This window comes from Echiichthys vipera (assembly GCF_963691815.1).
Source record: "Echiichthys vipera genome assembly, chromosome: 12".
Lineage (NCBI taxonomy): Eukaryota > Metazoa > Chordata > Actinopteri > Perciformes > Trachinidae > Echiichthys > Echiichthys vipera.
Genome location: NC_139837.1, coordinates 6,480,092 through 6,500,361, shown reverse-complemented (window position 1 = coordinate 6,500,361; position 20,270 = coordinate 6,480,092). Strand labels below are relative to the sequence as shown.

The following is a 20,270-nucleotide window of genomic DNA, read 5'->3' as shown; positions in this document are numbered from 1 at the left end:
GTACAGCATGCACTCAGAGTTTTGATGGCTTTTTTGTTCTGTGAGGGGGAAATTGTTGAAATATAGCTGGGATCGGCTCCAGCACCCCCCGCGACCCCGACCCCGGGATAAGCGGTTGAAGATGAATGAATGAATACTGTTCCAATTCTTTCATAAACACAGTGAAGTGTGGTTTTTTGCTTGTGAATTTACATTTGTGAATGTGAAATTTATCATCTCATCTCATCTTCATCCGCTTATCCGGGGTCGGGTCGCGGGGGCAGCAGCTTTAGCAGGGGGCCCCAAACTTCCCTGGTCCGTCGAGGCCCCTCACCTTCACTGCCACCCGTGCAGCAGCGCACCCGACCCAAGTGGTTCCTCCTGCGAGTGGTGGGCCTACAGGATGGAGAGGAGGGAGGTGCCACGTCACTTTTTTGGACTGTGCCCGGCCGGGCTCCGTGGCAAACCCGGCCACCAGGCGCTCGACGGCGAGCCCTCCATCTGGGCCTGGCTCCAGACGGGGGCCCCGGGCTTCCTCCAGGCAGGGTCTCTCTTCCTCCTCGTTGTTTTTCCATTGAGTCTTTGTGAACCATTCTTAGTCCGGCCCCTCGCCTGAGACCACTTTGCCATGGGAGACCCTACAAGGAGCACTAGGCTCCAGACACACAGCCCTCAGGTCCACAGGTCCACACAAACCTCTCCACCAAGATAAGGTGATGGTTCCCGGAGAGGATGTGAAATTTAGCTAACAGTAAAATCAAATTAACAAGAAAAAAAGCATCCTCATTTTTACAACTGTGTTCATAACAACCAAATACAACATTTTAATAATATAAGACCAGGTCTGGGAAAATACAGGCAGCTATAAATCTATTAATCTCATCCTACAGATCCTGAGTAAATTCACAGTACCACCATAATATGTCTCCTGTCGGCTGCACACGTGGTTAGTATACGTCATACGTCATACGCATTACGTGCCCGCGTACGCGCTGACCCCGCCCCCTCCCCTCAGTCCTTCAGCCGCGCGCAGCTCCTCACCAGAATGGCGGCTCTTTTGGAATCTGTCCTGTTGCAGAAAGTGGACCTTAAAACGGTCTCGGACTGGCTCAAGAATGACGAGGTAGGTCCGAAATGATTACGAGCTACATGAGTGAGACACCTTTTACGCGTTTGCCCTTTGACTGATGTGTTTTATGAGATGACATAGCTCCCAACTGATTGTAAACAAAACTTTTAGCTGGAGAGCTAGCGAGCTACGTTAGCTGTAGCCTGGGCTGGACCTGGACTCTGGTCCGGACGGGACGATACGCTGTCAACTTAGGTGTTAAAACCAAAACACTGCTTTCCACAGCTGTTTGCTACTGTTATTATTAGTATCTGAAGAGGGCTGTGCAGTTTAGCGGATGTTAGTCAGCGCATTGTTAGCTAGGTCAGCAAGGTAAGTTTACTTGTGTAGCACAATTCAACAACAACAAGGTAATTCAAAGTGCTTTGCATAAAACATTAAATGCATTGGAAAGAAACGCATATGAAATGCCATTTAAAAATATTGGATAAATAATATTTTAAGAAAAGTGTTGGAAAACATATAAGGTGACATTTGAGTAATCTAAGTAAAAGATCATTGAAAGCATTAACTGTCCATTAAGTATCATTTACAAGACCTGTAATGGAAGTTATAGTGCAGTAGAGGTATTCATTTTTTCTACAGTCTAGATTTAAAAGAACTGAGAGTTGCAGCAGTTTTCTGGAAGTTTGTTCCAGATTTGTGGAGCATTAAAACTGAACGCTGCCTCTCCTTGTTTAGTCCTGACTCTGGGGACACAGAGCAGACCTGTCCCATGTTTAGTCCTGACTCTGGGGACACAGAGCAGACCTGACCCATGTTTAGTCCTGACTCTGGGGACACAGCAGACCTGTCCCATGTTTAGTCCTGACTCTGGGAACACAGAGCAGACCTATCCAATGCTTAGTTCTGACTCTGGGGACACAGAGCATACCTGACCCATGTTTAGTCCTGACTCTGGGAACACAGAGCAGACCTGTCCCATGTTTAGTCCTGACTCTGGGGACACGGAGCAGACCTGTCCCATGCTTAGTCCTGACTCTGGGGACACAGAGCAGGCCTGTCCCATGTTTAGTCCTGACTCTGGGGACACAGAGCAGGCCTGTCCCATGTTTAGTCCTGACTCTGGGGACACGGAGCAGACCTGTCCCATGTTTAGTCCTGACTCTGGGGACACGGAGCAGACCTGTCCCATGCTTAGTCCTGACTCTGGGGACACAGAGCAGACCTGTCCCAGAGGATCTGAGAGGTCTGGATGGTTCGTAGCTGAGCAGAAGATCTGAAAACCATTCAGTGCTTTGTAAACCAACAGAATTATTTTTTAAATTCAATTATTTGACAGACAGGAAACCAGTGTAAAGAACAGGCTATTTACTGCAGAAATGTCCTGCGGATGACCAGCAGTATTTATTGACTTAGTTATTCTCTATCTTGCCTCCATAATGGATTAGCTAACATTGAATATCTGAGTAATTTCAACTTTTTAATGATATATTTTTCACAATGTCTTCCTTTCCAACAGGAGTGTGACAGGCTGGCATTCAGTGAACCTGGGGTGACAGTTCACAAACAAGAATTTGTCCCATTTCTTTTAAACTTCCTGAGAGAGCAGAGCAGTCAAGCACTAACCCATGGCCCTGCCACGCCTGCCAAGACCCCTAGCCGCCCCAGACCTGCTGCACAGACCCATGCCTTCAGTGAAAGGAGGGGTTGCAGGTCTGCTGGTGGGGCTGGTTCTCGGAGTGCCAGCCGTGTCCAGCTGTTTTCTCCTGCGTCATCGGTGTCACCTGGTACCGAGTGGGATGCTGCCGGTCAGTCAGGGTCTCACTCTCTTAGTGGGGTCAATGCATTCAGTAGCCCTTCCTTTACTACGGGATGGAGCCCCGCCTCCAAGCCTTCAGGCTCTGAGCGCCGGTCTGGCCAGAGGATCAGTCTTGGGGAGTACATGGTTTCTCCTCCTGACCAACAGAACAGCCCCAGCTTCCAGTCACAGAAGGGCCGCAGGAGAAGTGGTGGCAGCATGGCAGTGGGAGGGCAAGGGAAACATGGAGGATGGCGTGGAGGACATCAAAGTGATGAGGTTGGTCGATGGGAAAACGGAGGCCGGAGGTCTGGTAGAGGAGGAGGAGGAGGAGGGAACAGTAGGATAAGCCAGCAGGTTTCACCTCCATCTGTGGAGAAGCTCAACTTCAACAACTTGGAGGACTTCCCTCCTGTAGGGTCATCACCCATTTCACCAGCGTGAGTGCAAACAACTCTGTCTAACAAAATTCAACACTGACTCCATCATTGAGTTTTAGATTTGTCTCAAAGTTTCCATTATCTTTCAGGGCAAGCAAACCATCGAGAAGAATAAACCCAACACCAGTCAGTGCAGAGCGGCCACACTCCAAGCCTAAGACGTGCTTCACCTCCACCCCGTTCAGTGAATCTTCTAGTCCCTCGTTAGTTGCAGAGGCGCATGTGGGGTCAGAGACAGTGGGCAGTCCTCTGAGCCTGCAAGAAGAGAGGGAGCTACTAAAGAAGGAAAAGTGAGTGCACATGCAGAATCATGCTACTTATACTGACACAAGGTTGACTCCTTTTGAGGAATGGAGGAAAATGTGACACAAATGTTTGTATATGCTTTTGATCCGTCCAGTGCTAGGTTGTTGTTGGCTAGTACCTTTTTCTATTTCATGTGGATTTGCAGAAATGCACACAATTGACATTTTTTTCATTTTGATTCTGGTATTATTTTACATATTTCTACGCCTATGCCACAATATATCATTTCTACAGTTTTTTCTCTACTGTAGCATCACTTGCTCTTCACCTCAGTTTATCTCTGCTGTTTCATAATCAGAAATTTCTTGTTTTTAGGACGAAGCGTGCTCAGCATGTCGGCTCTCCTCTGCCGTCCTCTCTGGACCCTTGCACCCCCACCAAATCAGGGCTTAGGATGGGATCTAAAGTTACACCAGATCTGCAGACACCCTGTCCCGAACCATCCAAAGTCACCTTCTCTTTGGAACTGGATCTCCTGGCAGAGCTGTACTGTACCTGTATTTCTGGTAAGTGACCACACGGTGGTGTTAATGTGCTATGTGAAGAAAACTGGAGGAATACCATTTTAAAAAAAATGTATTTTTATATATCACCTCTAAAGATAATTACAGGCATTTACAGAGAAGAAAGCAAAAATCTAAAGTAAGTAATTAAGAAGTCAGACCTAAAACATAGAAAATATCATAATTTTTTAGTTAAAACGCATTAGTAGTATGTCATCAAATGTATGTAAGAAGGGTTTTTGAAGATCTCCAAATATGTTTTACAGAAAACCTTGTGCCAAACATTTTCCTGGAGCTTTTCTTCGTGGTGCAGTTGCTAACGTCTCGGTCTCCTCACAATCATGACGATGACGATGAACAGGAGAGTTTGTGTGCAGTGAATTCAGGTGTGTAAGTTTTAGTTTTTTATATTACTTTAGTCCTATGTCATCACAATATTAGGATTTTATGAGGATAATCTTTCCTTTTATTTGAAATTGATATTCAGCCCCTTTTTCACATTTTTAGAAGTGCTGGAGAGGTGTTTCCTGAGACAAGTACACAACTGTGTGTATTTTGCGGTGAAGGTTCTGGAGAATCAGTTTCAGTGAGTTGTCATATCTCGTGTTGCAGTTGTCCTAAATGTTCTCCTCTTCACTAACAGGAATATGTCAGCACACAACTCTATAATTAGGTGATACTCTAGTCTCCCTGAGTTGATTCCTAACAAATGTATTCTTGTCAGGTTGGTATCTCATTTGGACAAGTGCACCTTGCGTCTGCTGGCAGAGAATGAAAGAGTGGCGTCTTTCTCGCCGTATCTCAGGGACCATCTGACCCAGGCCCAGGATGGAAGCACAGCCCAGGTAACACACTTGTCCTGTATTTTACTGCGATAAATGTATTTTAATCCCAGAGTGTTAATGAATATAATTCAATATTGGTACCAATACATCAGGCTGTTTTTAAGACAGCACCCATTACTACTACTAAATATTTTTTTATCTTTATTAGATTGTGTTAGTAATGTTTAGAGCTGCAATGATCAGTGAAATAACTGATTAGTTGATCAACATTAAACTCATCTGTAACTATTTTGATAATCTATTAAATATTTGAGTAGTTTTTCAAGGATAAATAACCAAAATTTGACTTTTTCAGCTTCTCAAATGGGAGAATTGGTTACAAAACAAGACATCTGATGGCGTCACCTCAGACTCTCTTTAATCACCAAACACTCGATTAACTGAACAATAATTTTATTTATCGGTGATAAGAAATAATCATTAATTGTAGCCATATTAATGTTTAATAAATATATATTGTAGATGCACTTCTTTTACTCATTATTATATAGAAACGTTAATAATCCTTGTCTATACTACGCTATGTCTTGTTTAATTAATATGTTTTTATTCCTCCATCTGTTGCAGCTCTCTCCTTCAGTTTCCACTTTCATCCACTCAGTCCCATTCCAGCCTGCTACTGACAACCGGTCCAACTTTGGTAGTGACAAGGCCTTCCACATCTTTAAAAAACAGAGGTATATTACTGTTTCTTTGTCCTTTTCACGGCTGTCCTCTCCCTACATGTCAAGTAAAAACTACGTGTATGAAAGTTGAAGTGTGTAGCAGATCACTTCTGGACTTGGAGAGTTCATGATTACAAACAGACACTTCAAGAAATTGCCTAATTAGACTTTATCATCACATTTGCATTCAATGTTTTTGCTCTTTCCTCAGAGATATTTTTTACGAGGTGTTACGGGAATGGGAGGACTTTCACAAAGAACCGGGGTGGAACTTTGACGCTGCTCTCGGCACTAAGATAAGGTAAGTCCAGTTAACTTTAAACATTTTAGCTTGATTAGGTGTAATTCAAATATTAAAAAAAGTTTCAATCTAATCAGTTTCTCTGATCTACTTTTCTGCTTCATTATTTCATCTTCTTTTTTAGAGGAATGATGAGTCAACTGACCTCTGCAGGAAACCATTCCCATTTTGCCCGTCTGTTCCTGAAGCAGCTTGTTCAGGTGGACTGTGGCACCTCATTTACACTAAAACTATAGCTCTTAACACATACTACTTATTTATGTCAAATGGACTTTTATCTACAGTGATAACATGTCTACGTTAAATGAACGAGTGGCATACAACACACAATAACTGCCTATGTTTTTTTTTTAGATGTGTAAAGGCCCTCGTGTGAACAACTCTCCCGGGGATACTCCAGATGCTGACCTGCTCGGCATGCTGGGAGCTGACAGCCTGGGGCGACTGAAGCGCCTTGAGGAGCGTCTTATTCAGCCTCATGGAGTCGTTGGCCCCTGCCCTCCTCCGTCCTTCCCTGGTCACCAGGAGTTCTTCAGGGATTTCCTGCAGAAAGCTAGCTGGTAAGAAGATACCAGCAGTTGCACTAAACCATATAAAAAATGATGAAATAATACATTTATTTTAGTGCTATTTAACCTGACTAGCCAGTTCGAGTCTAATCTTATATTTCAAGATATATTGATATATTTCAAAATGGCATTGATAATAACTCATTATGTCAACTTTGTAACACTAGTAGTTTTAATTTTTGAGCATGTTTTTCATTTGCTAGATTTCCTTTTTGAACTGAATTAAACATTTTTCTTTCGACAAAGGCTAAAAGCTTTCATTGTCTGTTGTCTGTGATCTAACATGTCTTACATCTTGTGTACCAGCTGCCAGCTGAACCAGCACTTGCAGGACAGCCTGTGCCAGCAGCTCCTCCAGCTGGACGAGGTGTCCATCCTGAGCCCTCCAGTTTCCATTGGGGAGGTAGAGGAGGAGGGAGATGGGGACATGGAGCAGCAGGTATACTATCAGAGTCAGACAGAGGGATGTTATTGAAATGTCAGTGTCACAGATTTATTGCTCTAAGTGCCCCCTCAGTGTGGATCAAGCTAGCTTTACAATACAGCATTCAGTGGTAAAGAAAAAAAGACAAATCTGACCAACATGCTCTTAATTATTATAAAAACCTGTGTCTCTCCGTTCCATCCACCTCATCAGGATGAGAAGCAGCGCTTCACCTCAGTGCTGCTCCTTGCTCGTCTTCTGGCTAAGTTTCTGGGGTTCATTTCCTTTCTGCCTTACCAAACATCTGAGAGACCATCCAGGGAGATACAGGAGACTGCTATAGCCCTGCGCAGCAAGGTGAGCAAAAAAAAACATTATATTACTCTACTAAACTACATCCTGTTTTAAAATAGAGCAGGTGAAAGCCTAACTAAAGTATAAGTTTCCTTTGTATGCTGTATCTCATAAAGAAAATGCTAAAGTTTTCCTCATTTTAGTCCAGACCAGCAGTAACTAAATAAATGCATGTTTGCTGCCAGGTATTTAATTCATAAAACCAATGTCTTGGATCCTCAGAGTGTTCCAGTGCTGGATGTGTGTGCTGTGCTGAATAACAGTATGAAAAGGAGGCGCACCATCCTGACTGTGCCCTGGCTGGTGGAGTTCCTCTCCATGCTGGACTTTATCGGCCCTCTGCTGCTCTGCTATAGAACTGCATTGGGCAAACTGCTCCTCTTGTACAGGTCTGTCTCAGTTTCTGCACATGTATCCAATAAATATTTGATAGCCATTGTAAAATATCAAATAAACACCCTTTTGGTGGTAAAACAATTGATTCACATTCTTGCCTTTTTAATAGTGTCATTATTGGAGTCATCTTATCCACTTTAATTTTCCCCTTAAAGTGTGAAATTTAAATAACAGCTTTAACAGACTTGTTGTTTGACCTCTGCCTTCTTAGGTTTAATCTTACTTTCATATGCTCGTAGGAGAATGTTGCTGGGCAGATGTGGAGAAGTGTGTTACCTGAACAAGCTACTAATGGTGTCTGTGTTGGGTTGGCTTTTCCAGGTGAGACACAACTTCTGGATATTATTTGTTTTTGTATATCGTGAGAAGTAAAACATGACTGGTTGTTATTCAAAAACCTAGAGTGCTCGTTTCTGTTTGTCTTAAAGTCATATTCATTTTAGACACAACATTGTATGTCATTGAACTTTATGTAGATCCCAGTGATTCCTGAGGACATTTTCTTCACCAATGAGTTCACTGAGGTAGCCAAGCTGGAGGACGGCATCACGACTGCTGCAGGGCTCGTAAGTGAAATAAATATTCATTCAAGTACCTGTCTGTCTACCAAATGCTTGTTTTTTATTTATTGAGTTTTTTTTCTTTTTTATTTTCGTAGGACTGCATTCCCCTGGTGGATCAACAGCTTCTCTATACATGTTGTCCATTTCTTGGTGAGTGAAACATGGAAATACATCTTTTATGTCCCCTAAGGGATTAAAGGCACATTTCTGTGTGTATATTTTGTAGTAGTATATTTACAGTGTTCTCTATAGAGGAGGTAAAAGGCTGTTAATCAGGGGTCGGATAGCTTAGATCACATTTAGTTTATAAATGTTGACTGGGCCACAAAGCGGCATGCGCTTGTTCCCGATGTGGATCGATGTTCTGCCTTGTTTTTATCGGTGTAGGTGAGTTCCGTAAGCTCCTCGCTGCCTTTGTGTCGGGCAGCACAGCCAAGAGCGGAGGAATTATCCGCAAGATCACTCCCACTTCTGCCGAGCTCAGGGATGCACCAACTGCCAACAGGTCGCAGCAGAAACTACAGGTGAGTCAACGGGAGAGGCAGTGAAGCAAAGTGTGGAATAATATCAGTGAATTGCCTGTGTGCAAGTGTTTAAACCAACCCTAATGTGACAGGTGGACCTTGAGCAAGCCTTCTTTCACAACCAGCCTCCGTCACTGCGTCGCACCGTGGAGTTTGTAGCTGAGAGAGTTGGATCCAACGCGGTCAAACATATGAAGTTAGTATCAAAGCTTGATTGTTGGGTCTGGGCAGTGCACATGAGCAGTCGTGGATTTCTGAATGAACCGTGTCTTTCACATTTTACTAAGCAGTTTATCAGTCTGCAACTTTGGTGTGAATTCACCACCCTGTTTAGATGTATGTCTATCAAAACCATATTTTTAACATAATCAAAATTGAATTGTACAAAATGTCAGTGATTGTTGTCCGTGTATGTGTGTTTTGTGTATTCACATCTATGTGTGGATCTGCAACAGGGCCACATTAGTGAGTGAGTTGGTGGAGCGCGGTGAGAAGATGCTCAGAGACGGACTGAAGTCACCAAACTCAAATCCTTCAAAACTGAATGACTCCATCTGTGCTCAGCTGTGTGTCTCAGGACTGGAAGCCCTGGCAAAGGCCACCAGGTACGACAGCTTCCTTCACAGGCAGCTAGCAAAACTGTTGCAGGTTCCTTTTTTAAAAGGGTTATATGCAATTATCAGTGAATGGCCATTTCATTGTTGGATGTAAAAGAAACTGTTGCCCTTCTTGGTTCCTCATCACACCATTTTTATTTCACTGCTGTGTGCTAATCTCATTGGGGTTTTGCAGATTTTGCTCTGAGAAGAGTCCAGAGGCCATACGTATTCTACTCCCAGATGAGACCTCCCCTGCTGTAAGTCCTGTAAAAATCACCAAATCAACCAAAAATAATATCATGTAAAAAAGAATACCCAAAAACACATTAGAAACGTGTGTGTCTGTGTTGTTCCCATGTTTTGTTACACACTATCTCTGAAGGTCCTGACCACATCTGAAAACATCACCAAACGTCTTGCAACAGAAAAGGCCTGCAGCTGGCTCTCTGCCAACATCACAGGTAGCTACTGCACCATGCAGGGCTTTTGCATGTCTTTACTGTGCCAAATACAAATCATGTACAAGCTGAATTGATTCATTCTGTTTTTCCAACACAGGACACAGTATTTTTGTTATTTTTGGCTTACAATGTCCTTACAATGATTTTTGTATAAAAATGTGCTTTATAACTTCAAACAGGACATACTGCAATGATGTACTGCTTCATTAATAATGTATGTCAAGCAACTTTAAAGTATACCTCATTCTAGTGATACCATGCAGTGATGCGAAAGCAGTTCTCTCTTTTTCACATATTTAATTTGAATTAATTAACATGTCAGGAAGCCAGGGATCGCTGTGTCGCTGTTGACAAAAATGTGAATTGGTCATGTCATTTCCGATACCCAATATGCTTAATAACATCCGTATTGGGGCCAGAAAAGATCTGCCGTATCGCTATTTTAATGTTGCTGCAAGTTGATTTTCATGCCACAATGAATGGTAGCTACTGGCTTCCATGAAGTCAGGAGAAAGCATTCAGCTATCCAAATTAAAACACTGTTACATGCCTCAGTTCCAATGTAAAATTTTTGTGTAGATCATAGTTTGTATTTTTGCAGGCCTGTTGAACTGGACTGATTAAAATGTGCAAGAGTGTTGCTGATGCTGTATGTAGTTAACATGTAAACACATCTATCCTTTAAAGAACTGGACCTTTAACCCTCTCAGTGCTGCCAGGATTGCGTTACACAACATCATTGTCACTGTAGAAAGGAAACCAGTGCTGCACTTCAAGGATCCCTAAGATTTTCTTTTTGTTTTCTCACCATCAGCCCTGATAAGACGAGAGTGGAAGACCAGGTATGATCGTGTGGTGAAGGCTATGGGTAGCCCAGTGGCTCCGGACTTGAGGGATGTGGAGGGTCCTGTGCTTGAGCTGGTCACCCAGGAGCAGTTGACCACTCCGAAGAGGAAACAAGGAAGTGAGAGAGGGACATCCTGCCTTCCACACTGCAACCACAGTGCTCCACTGCCCTCCGACATCCTCATTGAGATTAAGGTACGCCTGCATGAGAGGAAATACAGATGCAGGGGAATTGCACAGAAGTTCACTGTTAAGTTGTTCGTAGGCTAAAAGGAAAGTTTTTCTTTTCTTGACATGGTTGAATTTTAATACAGGAGTTGCTGAGCGTTGCAGTAGGCCCCAGGACTGATGAGGAGCTGCCGACCGGCTCTCAGCTCAACACGCTGCTACAGAGAGTGGGAGACACTCTGGCCTGCAGAAAGGTACATGAGACACACACGTGCAACAAAACAAAACGTGTGATGCTTTTTCTGATTTTTGCCAGTATTCATCACATTTTGTTCCTCTTCTTTTCACTTAGTTCTCAACTGTGGTGTCAGAGCAGATGCTACTGAACTCTACTGTCTTGTTGGCCTGCAAACTGGGTAAGGGTGAACGAATGATATGCTCTTAATTAGAGTGAAACTGTGTGATTTTTGGCATGCAATGTGTTCACTGTTTAACTGTAAACTGGTTAAAAGCAACATCGTGTCTAGTTGATGTACGGTGTAACAAAGCTGCCTTTTGTGTGTCTGCTCAGTGTCTGCAGAGCTGCCCATACTGTCTAAGTCAAGGTGCAGCGGAGGTGACAGGGTTGTTGTGGGTCCTAGTTCAGGATCAGAGCCTCCTGTCAGAGCGCTCCTGGAGCAGCTTGCTGAGCTGTGGGAAGGAGACTGCTGTTCCTCCACCCCCCTGCGCCTGCTCTTCACCCCACTCACTGTCACTGCTGTGCTGAAGGCCAGTGACACCGAGGTATGTCTACCACCGCTGTCATGATGGATACAGAATTATTACTGATGCTACTACAACCACTTCTACCCTTTTATATGCTTATAGGATTTTCCCCTCAAGTACTTCATACTGTATGTGCATGACCTTCTGTAGACACTTAAAATTGATGACATTTTTTGTTTGATTTCTTTTAAAGTTATTTGACTCTGTCCGTTTTCTTTGTTATTCTGTCTTTTTAGTGGAACAACTACCTGTTTCTGGTTAGACAGCTGGTTGACAGAGGACTCTTGAGCGAGGACGAGGTCATATCTCATTGGAAGAAGCTAAAAAACTTGGCTTTGCCAGCGGTGAGGCTTCACTGCATTCTTGTCATCGTCTGTTCCTTTTACTAGCAATTTGACCTCTTTGACTTTTTCCTTTTGCTCACTTTGTTCTCTCATTTCTGTGTAATTTCAGGAACTGATAGAAAATTTTCAGCTGCAGTCACAGAGTGTTAAACCCTCCTTGCCTCTGGCTGAGTTGCAAAGCCACATGGATATGCTGCAGGTCTCACAACAGACAGTAGAGGGAGCTACATGACAACAATAATCCTACCCAGCATCCCACGGCATCTTTTCTGTGATAACCACAGTGTTTTACGTCACATCTGTCAGTGTGTTATTCCAGAGAGAGAGACACAGATTTTTCTTTTTGTGTACCATTTTTCTAAATTGCCACTGCACATCACATCAAAGCTGTTCCACAGGCAGCCTCTGCACAGGCTTTCCAAGCTTCAGACTTTTGTTCTTCACCTGTGAAGTGTCAGCAGCCTTTCATGAATCCCTCTGCTCTTTAGCTGAGGTGCAGGTTAAAACCAGAGAACCCTGCCAGTCAGAAGCAGCGGTGGGACCACACCATCTCACACCTTAGATCTATTGAACTTTCCCACAAGCAAACCTGGTAGATGTGTTTGTCCGAAGGGAAAGACTAGTACAGCCGATAAGCCTTTTCAAACAGTCAAAGCCATAGCAGGAAGCTGGCAAAGACACAAGAAGGGTCAGCATCAATCTGACAAGGACTCAAACCGAGTAACTTTAGTGACATTACTCATTTATTATGTCCCCAAGTTTTACACCAGACATGCCATAGATCCCCAAGAAACACTTGTTGGTAAAATCGACTGAAAATGTGATTTTTGTTCTGGTTGTTGTTGGTTTTTTAGACTCACCGGAGAAAATCTAACGTCTTAATTTTAGTACAGCACTTTCACACACTGCCTTGACCGTTACTACTAGTGATTGCATGTTTATTTCATGAATGCAGCTCTGCGTTTGTGGTTGTTTTTAGTTCATGTTGAACGAGCGCTGCATTCCCTGCTGCTTTTTAAATTTAAATATTTTTTATGTTGCCACAAAAATAATAATAATAAAGATGTATTCTGATTTAAATATGTATTATGTGTTGTTATTTAAAAGATTTTTTTTAAAGGGGACATGTGCTTATTTGGTTCAGACTTGTATTTTAGGTATCTGATAGACCAAAAACATTATTTTAAAGATTTGTTTTCCTGCTTAAGACCCATGAACACACCTCCTGGCAGCAGAAAAATGTAATTGTGACGGGCGACACTTCACACATGCTGCGCTTTCTGCATATATGTTGTGACATCACAAACTTACAAAAGTCCTGACTGCACGTTTAAAGGCGGTTTCTGAATATGGGATGTTTGCATTTCTCTGGGGATTGAGAGTTTTGATACATTTAGAGTATTTAAATATTCACCTCGACCTTTTTTAAGACCTATAATATTTCAGGATGGCTAGAGCAGGGGTGTCAAACTCAGGCCCGTGGGCCAAATCTGGCCCGCAGTGTAATTATATTAAGCCCGCAAGATCATATCAAGGTTCTATGAGAGTTGGCCCGCGAGTATAAAGCACATACACGTCTACTTTTCTGTTAACAACCATGAGCATCCATGCTACCAGTCTCTACAGACAGACTTAATCCACCCCTCCACAAAAATGACCAAAGAAAGCTGGAAAACAGGAGCTTTCAACACCGCTTACAATATTACTTGTTTATGAATGTAGAGACCTGTTTGTCCTGTCTGCAGAGCCACCATGGCTGTAACAAAAGAATAAAACGTGAGAAACACCACGACAAGTACAAGGACCTGCACTGAAAAGGTTCAACATTTATCTGGAGAGAATGTTTTTTAGTTAATTTAAAGTTTGCCCGCAACTTTGGCCCAGTTTTTAAATTTGGCCCACTGTGAGTTAGAGTTTGACAGCCCTGGGTTAGAGAGAGAAATTGCATGAATTCAGGGTGTAACAAAGGGCGACGGTGGCTCAGTTGAAGAGTGGTCCAAGAGATCGGTGGTTCGATCCCCACCTCCCCCGATCTACATGTCGAAGTGTCCTTCGGCAAAGACACTGAACCAAACTGAATTCATAACTGAAACACTGTAAGTTAGAGTTTGACAGCCCTGGGTTAGAGAGAGAAATTGCATGAATTGAGGGTGTAACAAAGGGCGATTGTGGATCAGTGGAAGAGTGGTCCAAGAGATCGGTGGTTCGATCCCCACCTCCCCCGATCTACATGTCGAAGTGCCCTTGGGCAAGACACTGAACCAAACTGAATTCATAACTGAAACACTGTGAGTTAGAGTTTGACGGCCCTGGGTTAGATAGGAAATTGCATGAATTCAGGGTGTAACAAAGGGCGACTGTGGCTCAGTGGAAGAGTGGTCCAAGAGATCGGTGGTTCGATCCCCACCTCCCCCGATCTGCATGTCGAAGTGTCCTTGGGCAAGACACTGAATTCATAACTGAAACTGTCCAAAAATCACCTTATTATCAGCCAACAAAACAAAGTAGCCTCGTTTAACACTTTAAATAGTAGATTTAAATAATAACAGAAATGCAAAAAAGAAAAACACATTTGAATATGTCGTAGTAGGTAGGGGGAGTTTCCAGCAGCATCTCCCCTCCCTTTGTACCCAGCAGGAAGTTTCACTCCTTCAGTTGGGAGTGAAGTTGAGACAGCGGGCGGTTGAACCCACGACCAGCCCGGAGAGATGACTTGAACAGCGGATGGCAGGACACCTCCCTCCCGCTCTTTTAACTCTTTTATCGGACTAATATGCAAGAAGACAAAATGCTCACACGGGAACTGTTACTCTACACCAGCTCCGAGTTAAACCACCGTAGAGAGTTGTGTCCGTGAAGGCATCATGGCAAACGTTAAAGTTGCTATCCGAGTCCGTCCCCCCAACGCGAGGTGAGTCACAACATTAACTAATTTAGCTAATGTAACGCGAATTCAACGACTTAATTCACGGACATTATTAGAGATAGCTTTATTATTGTTGCCTCCTCATTTGACTTCATACCCGAACTGTTTGTTGCTGCCAGTCATGGGACTTTGGCTGCTGCTTGAAGCTGTTTACACACAAAACAATAAGCTTGTTTTTGTATTAATTAGCTTTAACAGACACCAACGTCAACTTGGACAACTAAGTTAGCTTGCTAGCTGCAGACTGCAGGGGTGCACATGGTTGGGGATGACAACTGTGGCTGTCAGTAGTGTTGTGTGACTAAGCATCTTGTGTGCAGGATAAGTGTGTGTGGTGCTGCTGAGTAATGTGCAACACATTTGGAGCTAGTTTAGGTTTAAAGTGTCTCACTTCTGCAGCTTTGGTTTAGATTTACATTTGTTTCAGTCATGTAAAAAAGATCAGAAGAGGTCATAGGGAAAATAATGATGTTACACAACTACAAAGCTTAGAGATGCATGAATAAAAAAGTGCTTTTTTGACTAAGCAGTGGGAAGTATACACTTATTTTATCCAACAACTTCTTCACAATCCATTGTTAGTAAGTTAACAGTTTCCTCTGTCATACATTTATTTTTTTTATTTCTTTATTATTATTATTATTTTCCAAACGTTTTAACTTATAAGTATCATACAAAATACAACTTATTTCTCTCATATGTTCCCATCAAATATATATTATAATTTATTGCATAGCCTATTTATTTAATTTAATAAAAAATATAAACGTATTGATGTATTTTATATATATTTTTCAAAATATAAATTAATTAAGAATTAAAAGCTAATTTTCTTTCCACAACAACCATTAAGATAATTAATTAATTCAAATTTAATTTTGATGGATTAAAAACACCATTGCTGTGTGTGTGTGTGTGTGTGTGTGTGTGTGTGTGTGTGTGTGTGTGTGTGTGTGTGTGTGTGTGTGTGTGTGTGTGTGTGTGTGTGTGTGTGTGTGTGTGTGTGTGTGTGTGTGTGTGTGTGTGTGTGTGTGTGTGTGTGTGTGTGTGTGTGTGTGTGTGTGTGTGTGTGTGTGTGTGTGTGTGACCCAGGATGAGGTTTTTTAAAACAATCAAGTAATATTGTACGGAAATAAAGGAAACACATGACAAATTAACGGGCCCTAAAGTTTGATCTCTTAGCCTATTTACCTTTAAATAAAAACATGCTGAACATTTGATGGTGCCTGCATCTCAGATGTGCTTTCCTGCATTATATCTGGGTAATATCAGTGGGTGTTGTATGGTTGGTTGGACAAAACAAGCCATTTAAAATGTTTTTGGAGACCCAATGCTATCAAAATTAAAAAAAAAAAGTTAGTTGCAACACTGCTCATCCCACATTGTCTTACAGTACCATGAGGGTATAGTGTATCAGCTTGTTCCAGCTCTTTTATTGGAGTTAAGGGATGTTTACACTCAGTAACATGGCTCAACCTTTCCATCAAATGGAAATACTCTTATCGATATCTTGTGCATCATTTTATAAACTTGCCACCAGCAGTCAACCTTGCATTGATACGTAATGCAATCTTTGGAATAGCCACTTAAAATAAACTTCTGCGAGTTCAAACAATGTTTTCCTGTTTTACTGAATACATTTGTAATGAATCAATCTCAGCATCCAGAATCTGTTTTAAAGGGTTTAGTAATGAATAGCCCACTGGAGTAACAGTGGTGTTTAAGGAAATGAGATTACGTCAACTAATGCTATTAAGGCATGTATGCAGTTAATGCCTTTTTTCAGCCCTAAGTATATCATTTACAAAACACACTTAATTCTCATTTGCTCGTTTTACTTTCAGCTATTCCCTTCGTTTAGTGTGAGGCATTTATGGAAAAAGTTCTCCTCTTGTTTTACAGTGCTGTGAAATCTGCTGTTTAAGTAGCAGAGTAACGCTGTGAGGTTGTAAAGTTGCTTTGCTTCACTGGAGCACCCCAATTGCTACATCATGTTGAATAACAGGCCCTCAGGGTCTGGATATATAGTACATATAAGTCCCATAGTAGTACACTGAATTAAATTGAACTCCTGCAGGATGTTTTGCTGGGGTGCTTAATCTGAAGGCCACTACAGTAGCGTAACAAAGCATTATTCAGGCTATGAAGGGCTGGACAATGATTCTTTCAGCCAGTCTTCCTGGTATTTTGCATAACAAAAGCATTTCTTATACATAATGTTCACTGTCATGCAAATCCCTGCTTCCTGATTTCTGGTTCTGTCACTCTCACTCTCCTCTGCTCTATTTTATTTTAAAATTTTTAAAGTGACGGATGTATTTCCTTACCTATGTACCTATGAATAAGAGCCGGCTATGAGACAGAGATAAGATTAACATCCTCATGGTTAGCTGTGTCTCTCATGTAGCCAGGCACAGAACAGTGTGTCCTGCTCTTTGAGAGTGCAAGAAGCCACTCGCATGTGCAAAAAACACGTCAGTCGTCTTGGTTGGTGTTTGTACCGACACACATTTTTACGAGGTTTCCCATTTTTCCACCACCGACCTCCTCTCCTTCATGCTACTTGGAGCCTGACATTGAAGGTTTGTGGTTTTGGGTTGGGCCACTGCTGGGGTTGGCAAAATGAGTCCCGCATGGTGAGGCACAGGGAGAGCTGAAGATTACAACAGCCTCCTCGCCTACCCCTTACCCACCACAGAGACGGAGCGAATGCACTACAGGCAGCATTCAACCATCATCATCGCTCCTGGAGATCCAAATTCTCTCAGCTCCATGTTGTGATTGCCTCCAGTTTCGCTTGTGTTGCATCAGATGTGCTTGGTCCAGCTGCTGAAGCACACAGAGCTGAATTGACCTTGTTTTACACGCATCCAAGAACACACACTGGTCCCAATTACACACACACGCACCCACACACCCACACACACACACACACACACACACACACACACACACACACGCTCTCGAATTTGTGGAAACAGCCCCAAGTCTCTGGACTATGTGAGGGTCTGTTTTCATTTGAATCTGAAACTGGTCAGTGACGATTTCACGGATCACACTTACAAAGATTCATTGTGTTAACTGTCATGTGACGGCCTCAAGTCAAGTGGCCTTAATTTATCTGGACACCCTCTCAATTATATCTGCATCTTCAAAAAGGGGGATTTAAACCCATTTCAATCTGTCTGCAGGGCGTTGAATCCAAAGTGAAACCTTTTGTTTAATCTCTGTCCAGTTCGGCGTTGGAGACACTGATCAATACTGATGGCGTCCTTTAGACCTCCTCCTCTTTATTGGAAGCACGTGTAAATGCTTTCTCTCCGATCTGATCTCTCCCTCCCTTCTCATGAACATTTGTCATATTTCTTTAAGCTTCCAAATATGGATGTTTACAGAGTTGACAGAAGCATTTGTCGTCTTCTTCCTCACAGGGAGAGTGCGGATGGGGGAAGGCTAGCAGTACAAGTGGAGGACAAGCTTGTGAGGATCAAAAATGTAAAGGTGAGTATTTTGGTGTGTAAATATCCAAACCGCTTCCCCGTTATACCCAATATTGAGTCTCTACTTGTTTGTTTTTTTGTTGTTGGTAGGACTGGGTACATTGGGGGGAGTGTGTATAGGGTATCTATCACAGCAACAGGATGTTTACAGCTTTGGATCAGCCTTTTCCTACTATATGTCACGGTTGTTTATTATGTGTGTTGAGCTCACACATACACCCGGATTGAGAGACCCCTCCTGACGAACCCATTTCCATCTGATACACTGCACGTCAATACAAACAGTACTCCAGACTGAGTTGCTTTGAAATTCTTTTGGATGGAGATTTAAACCTTAAAATCACCAAAAATTATTCACACTAAATGAAATAGAACGCAAAATAGCTTTGGTGTTAAATTAGCAGTTCGAACAGGGACTCTCACCCCAGGCGTTATAAACCATAGTCCTATTTTCCAAGTGAGGAACAGTGTGAAATGATGTTTTATACTATATTTTTGTTGAAGATGGCCATTTTTGGTTTGCTTTTTGTTTAAGTTATTAGTTTAGGTTTCAAGGACACATTTGGAAATAATTACTGTGTGAGCTTCACATTCTTGTAAGCTGATACTTTCTCCAACTTACCAACCTGCTGTGTCAGATGGCTGAGTAGACCTGTCTGATTGGTTAAGCTGCATTGCCCGCAGGCAGTCTACTATTAACACCATGTTTTTCCCTTGAGAGTGTTTGCATTAGCTAATATTGAGATGATAAAACTTTGGGAGTTTGAAGGGGATGACTTACAAATGCAAGTATAGTTGAGGATCATATATCAATGTCCATTTCTAGTGTGTATAATTGATGCAAACATCCAAAAAGTGACAAGTAATTTCAAAACTCACATTTAGTAACAACCTAGTCACAAGAATACGTGTGTGTTGTTGGTAGTTACAGAGCTGCTCCTTTTTGTTTACATTTGAAATGCTGACGTATAGAAAGAAGTTTGGCAGGAGAGAGTCTGTTACAAATGATGTGACAGAGACGAACCACATATGGCCTCCCTCTGCCATGGAAAGGGATCAAGCTCCACGGCTCACGCGGGTCTCATGGGAATAATTATTTATGGAAAGTGGGACAGTTTGGGAAGATCTGAGGGTGGAAAAGAGGGTGGATTCCAAAGGACAGTAAGGCTAACTAACAAGTACTACAACCTATAAAACCTACTTAACTACATTAATGAGTGTGAAACAAGAGAACGTTTCCCGTCTGTTCTTTTCCCCTAACTTGATTTAACTGTAAAACGTGAGTCTTTATCAGTGGTTGGAGCGCTATTGGCCTGTGGCTGGTGTTGCTATTGGCTCGTCCCTTACACTAAAAGGCCATTGCAGAGTTTCCTAAAAGTGTTGGGGGGTTAAACAGTCATGTTTTCAGATAAGCCAGTTGCTGTGAACAAAACTGATAACCAGAGCTTAGTGTGGCCTAATGCTGTAGGTAGAGAAAGGAAAGGCTATTTACATAGATGGTTGGGTGGATTCATCGTTTGGATGATGATTTAGATAATCGACTGCTTGGTGTAAGATTCAAGATTCAAGATTCAAAGATTCAAGAAGCTTTATTTATCCCGAGGGAAATTATTGTGCAACAGTTTCAATACAAAGGTGGGAAAGGATCAGAGTAACAATAAGCTAACATAATCAGATCAAAATAAAGCTAAGATAAAATAAATCAAACAATAAGTAAGTGTGACAGAGTGCAACAGACATTGTGGTTAAACGTAGGTTTATACAATATACAACAATACGCACTGTGCAGTTAAGTAGCATATTGAAATAAAATAAGTACAAACTAAATAAGTGATAAGGAGCGATAAGTGAAACAGTGTTAAAAGTGTAGCAGCATTTCTGACTGAAGTAAGTTACAGTAAAGTACAGTGAAGTGTAGCAGC

The 20,270-nt window shown here is 42.2% G+C and overlaps 2 protein-coding genes across 2 annotated transcripts in view; both read left to right on the top strand.

Moving 5' to 3' along the window:
* Positions 1 to 1,024: 1,024 nt before the first annotated feature.
* cdan1 (codanin 1) lies at positions 1,025 to 12,926 on the top strand (the record flags this gene model as incomplete). The annotated part of the gene is made up of 28 exons (XM_083923992.1): positions 1,025 to 1,102; positions 2,571 to 3,289; positions 3,379 to 3,579; positions 3,911 to 4,101; positions 4,365 to 4,484; positions 4,606 to 4,684; positions 4,823 to 4,943; positions 5,511 to 5,620; positions 5,820 to 5,909; positions 6,034 to 6,109; positions 6,264 to 6,469; positions 6,785 to 6,917; positions 7,116 to 7,259; positions 7,479 to 7,645; positions 7,892 to 7,973; positions 8,129 to 8,218; positions 8,311 to 8,365; positions 8,603 to 8,739; positions 8,832 to 8,935; positions 9,195 to 9,344; positions 9,532 to 9,595; positions 9,721 to 9,799; positions 10,614 to 10,840; positions 10,960 to 11,067; positions 11,166 to 11,229; positions 11,385 to 11,596; positions 11,815 to 11,922; positions 12,032 to 12,926. The coding sequence occupies 28 exons, from the start codon at positions 1,025 to 1,027 to the stop codon at positions 12,152 to 12,154; spliced, it is 4,038 nt and encodes a 1,345-aa protein (XP_083780118.1). The 3' UTR covers positions 12,155 to 12,926.
* A 1,668-nt stretch (positions 12,927 to 14,594) lies between these two features.
* stard9 (StAR-related lipid transfer (START) domain containing 9) overlaps positions 14,595 to 20,270 on the top strand; it is a gene marked incomplete at its 3' end in the record, with an annotated part of 32,725 nt that continues 27,049 nt past the window's right edge. The window contains exons 1-2 of the mRNA XM_083924202.1: positions 14,595 to 14,833; positions 18,280 to 18,349. Coding sequence (XP_083780328.1) covers positions 14,787 to 14,833; positions 18,280 to 18,349 — 117 coding nt within the window. The remainder of the gene's footprint in view (positions 14,834 to 18,279; positions 18,350 to 20,270) is intronic.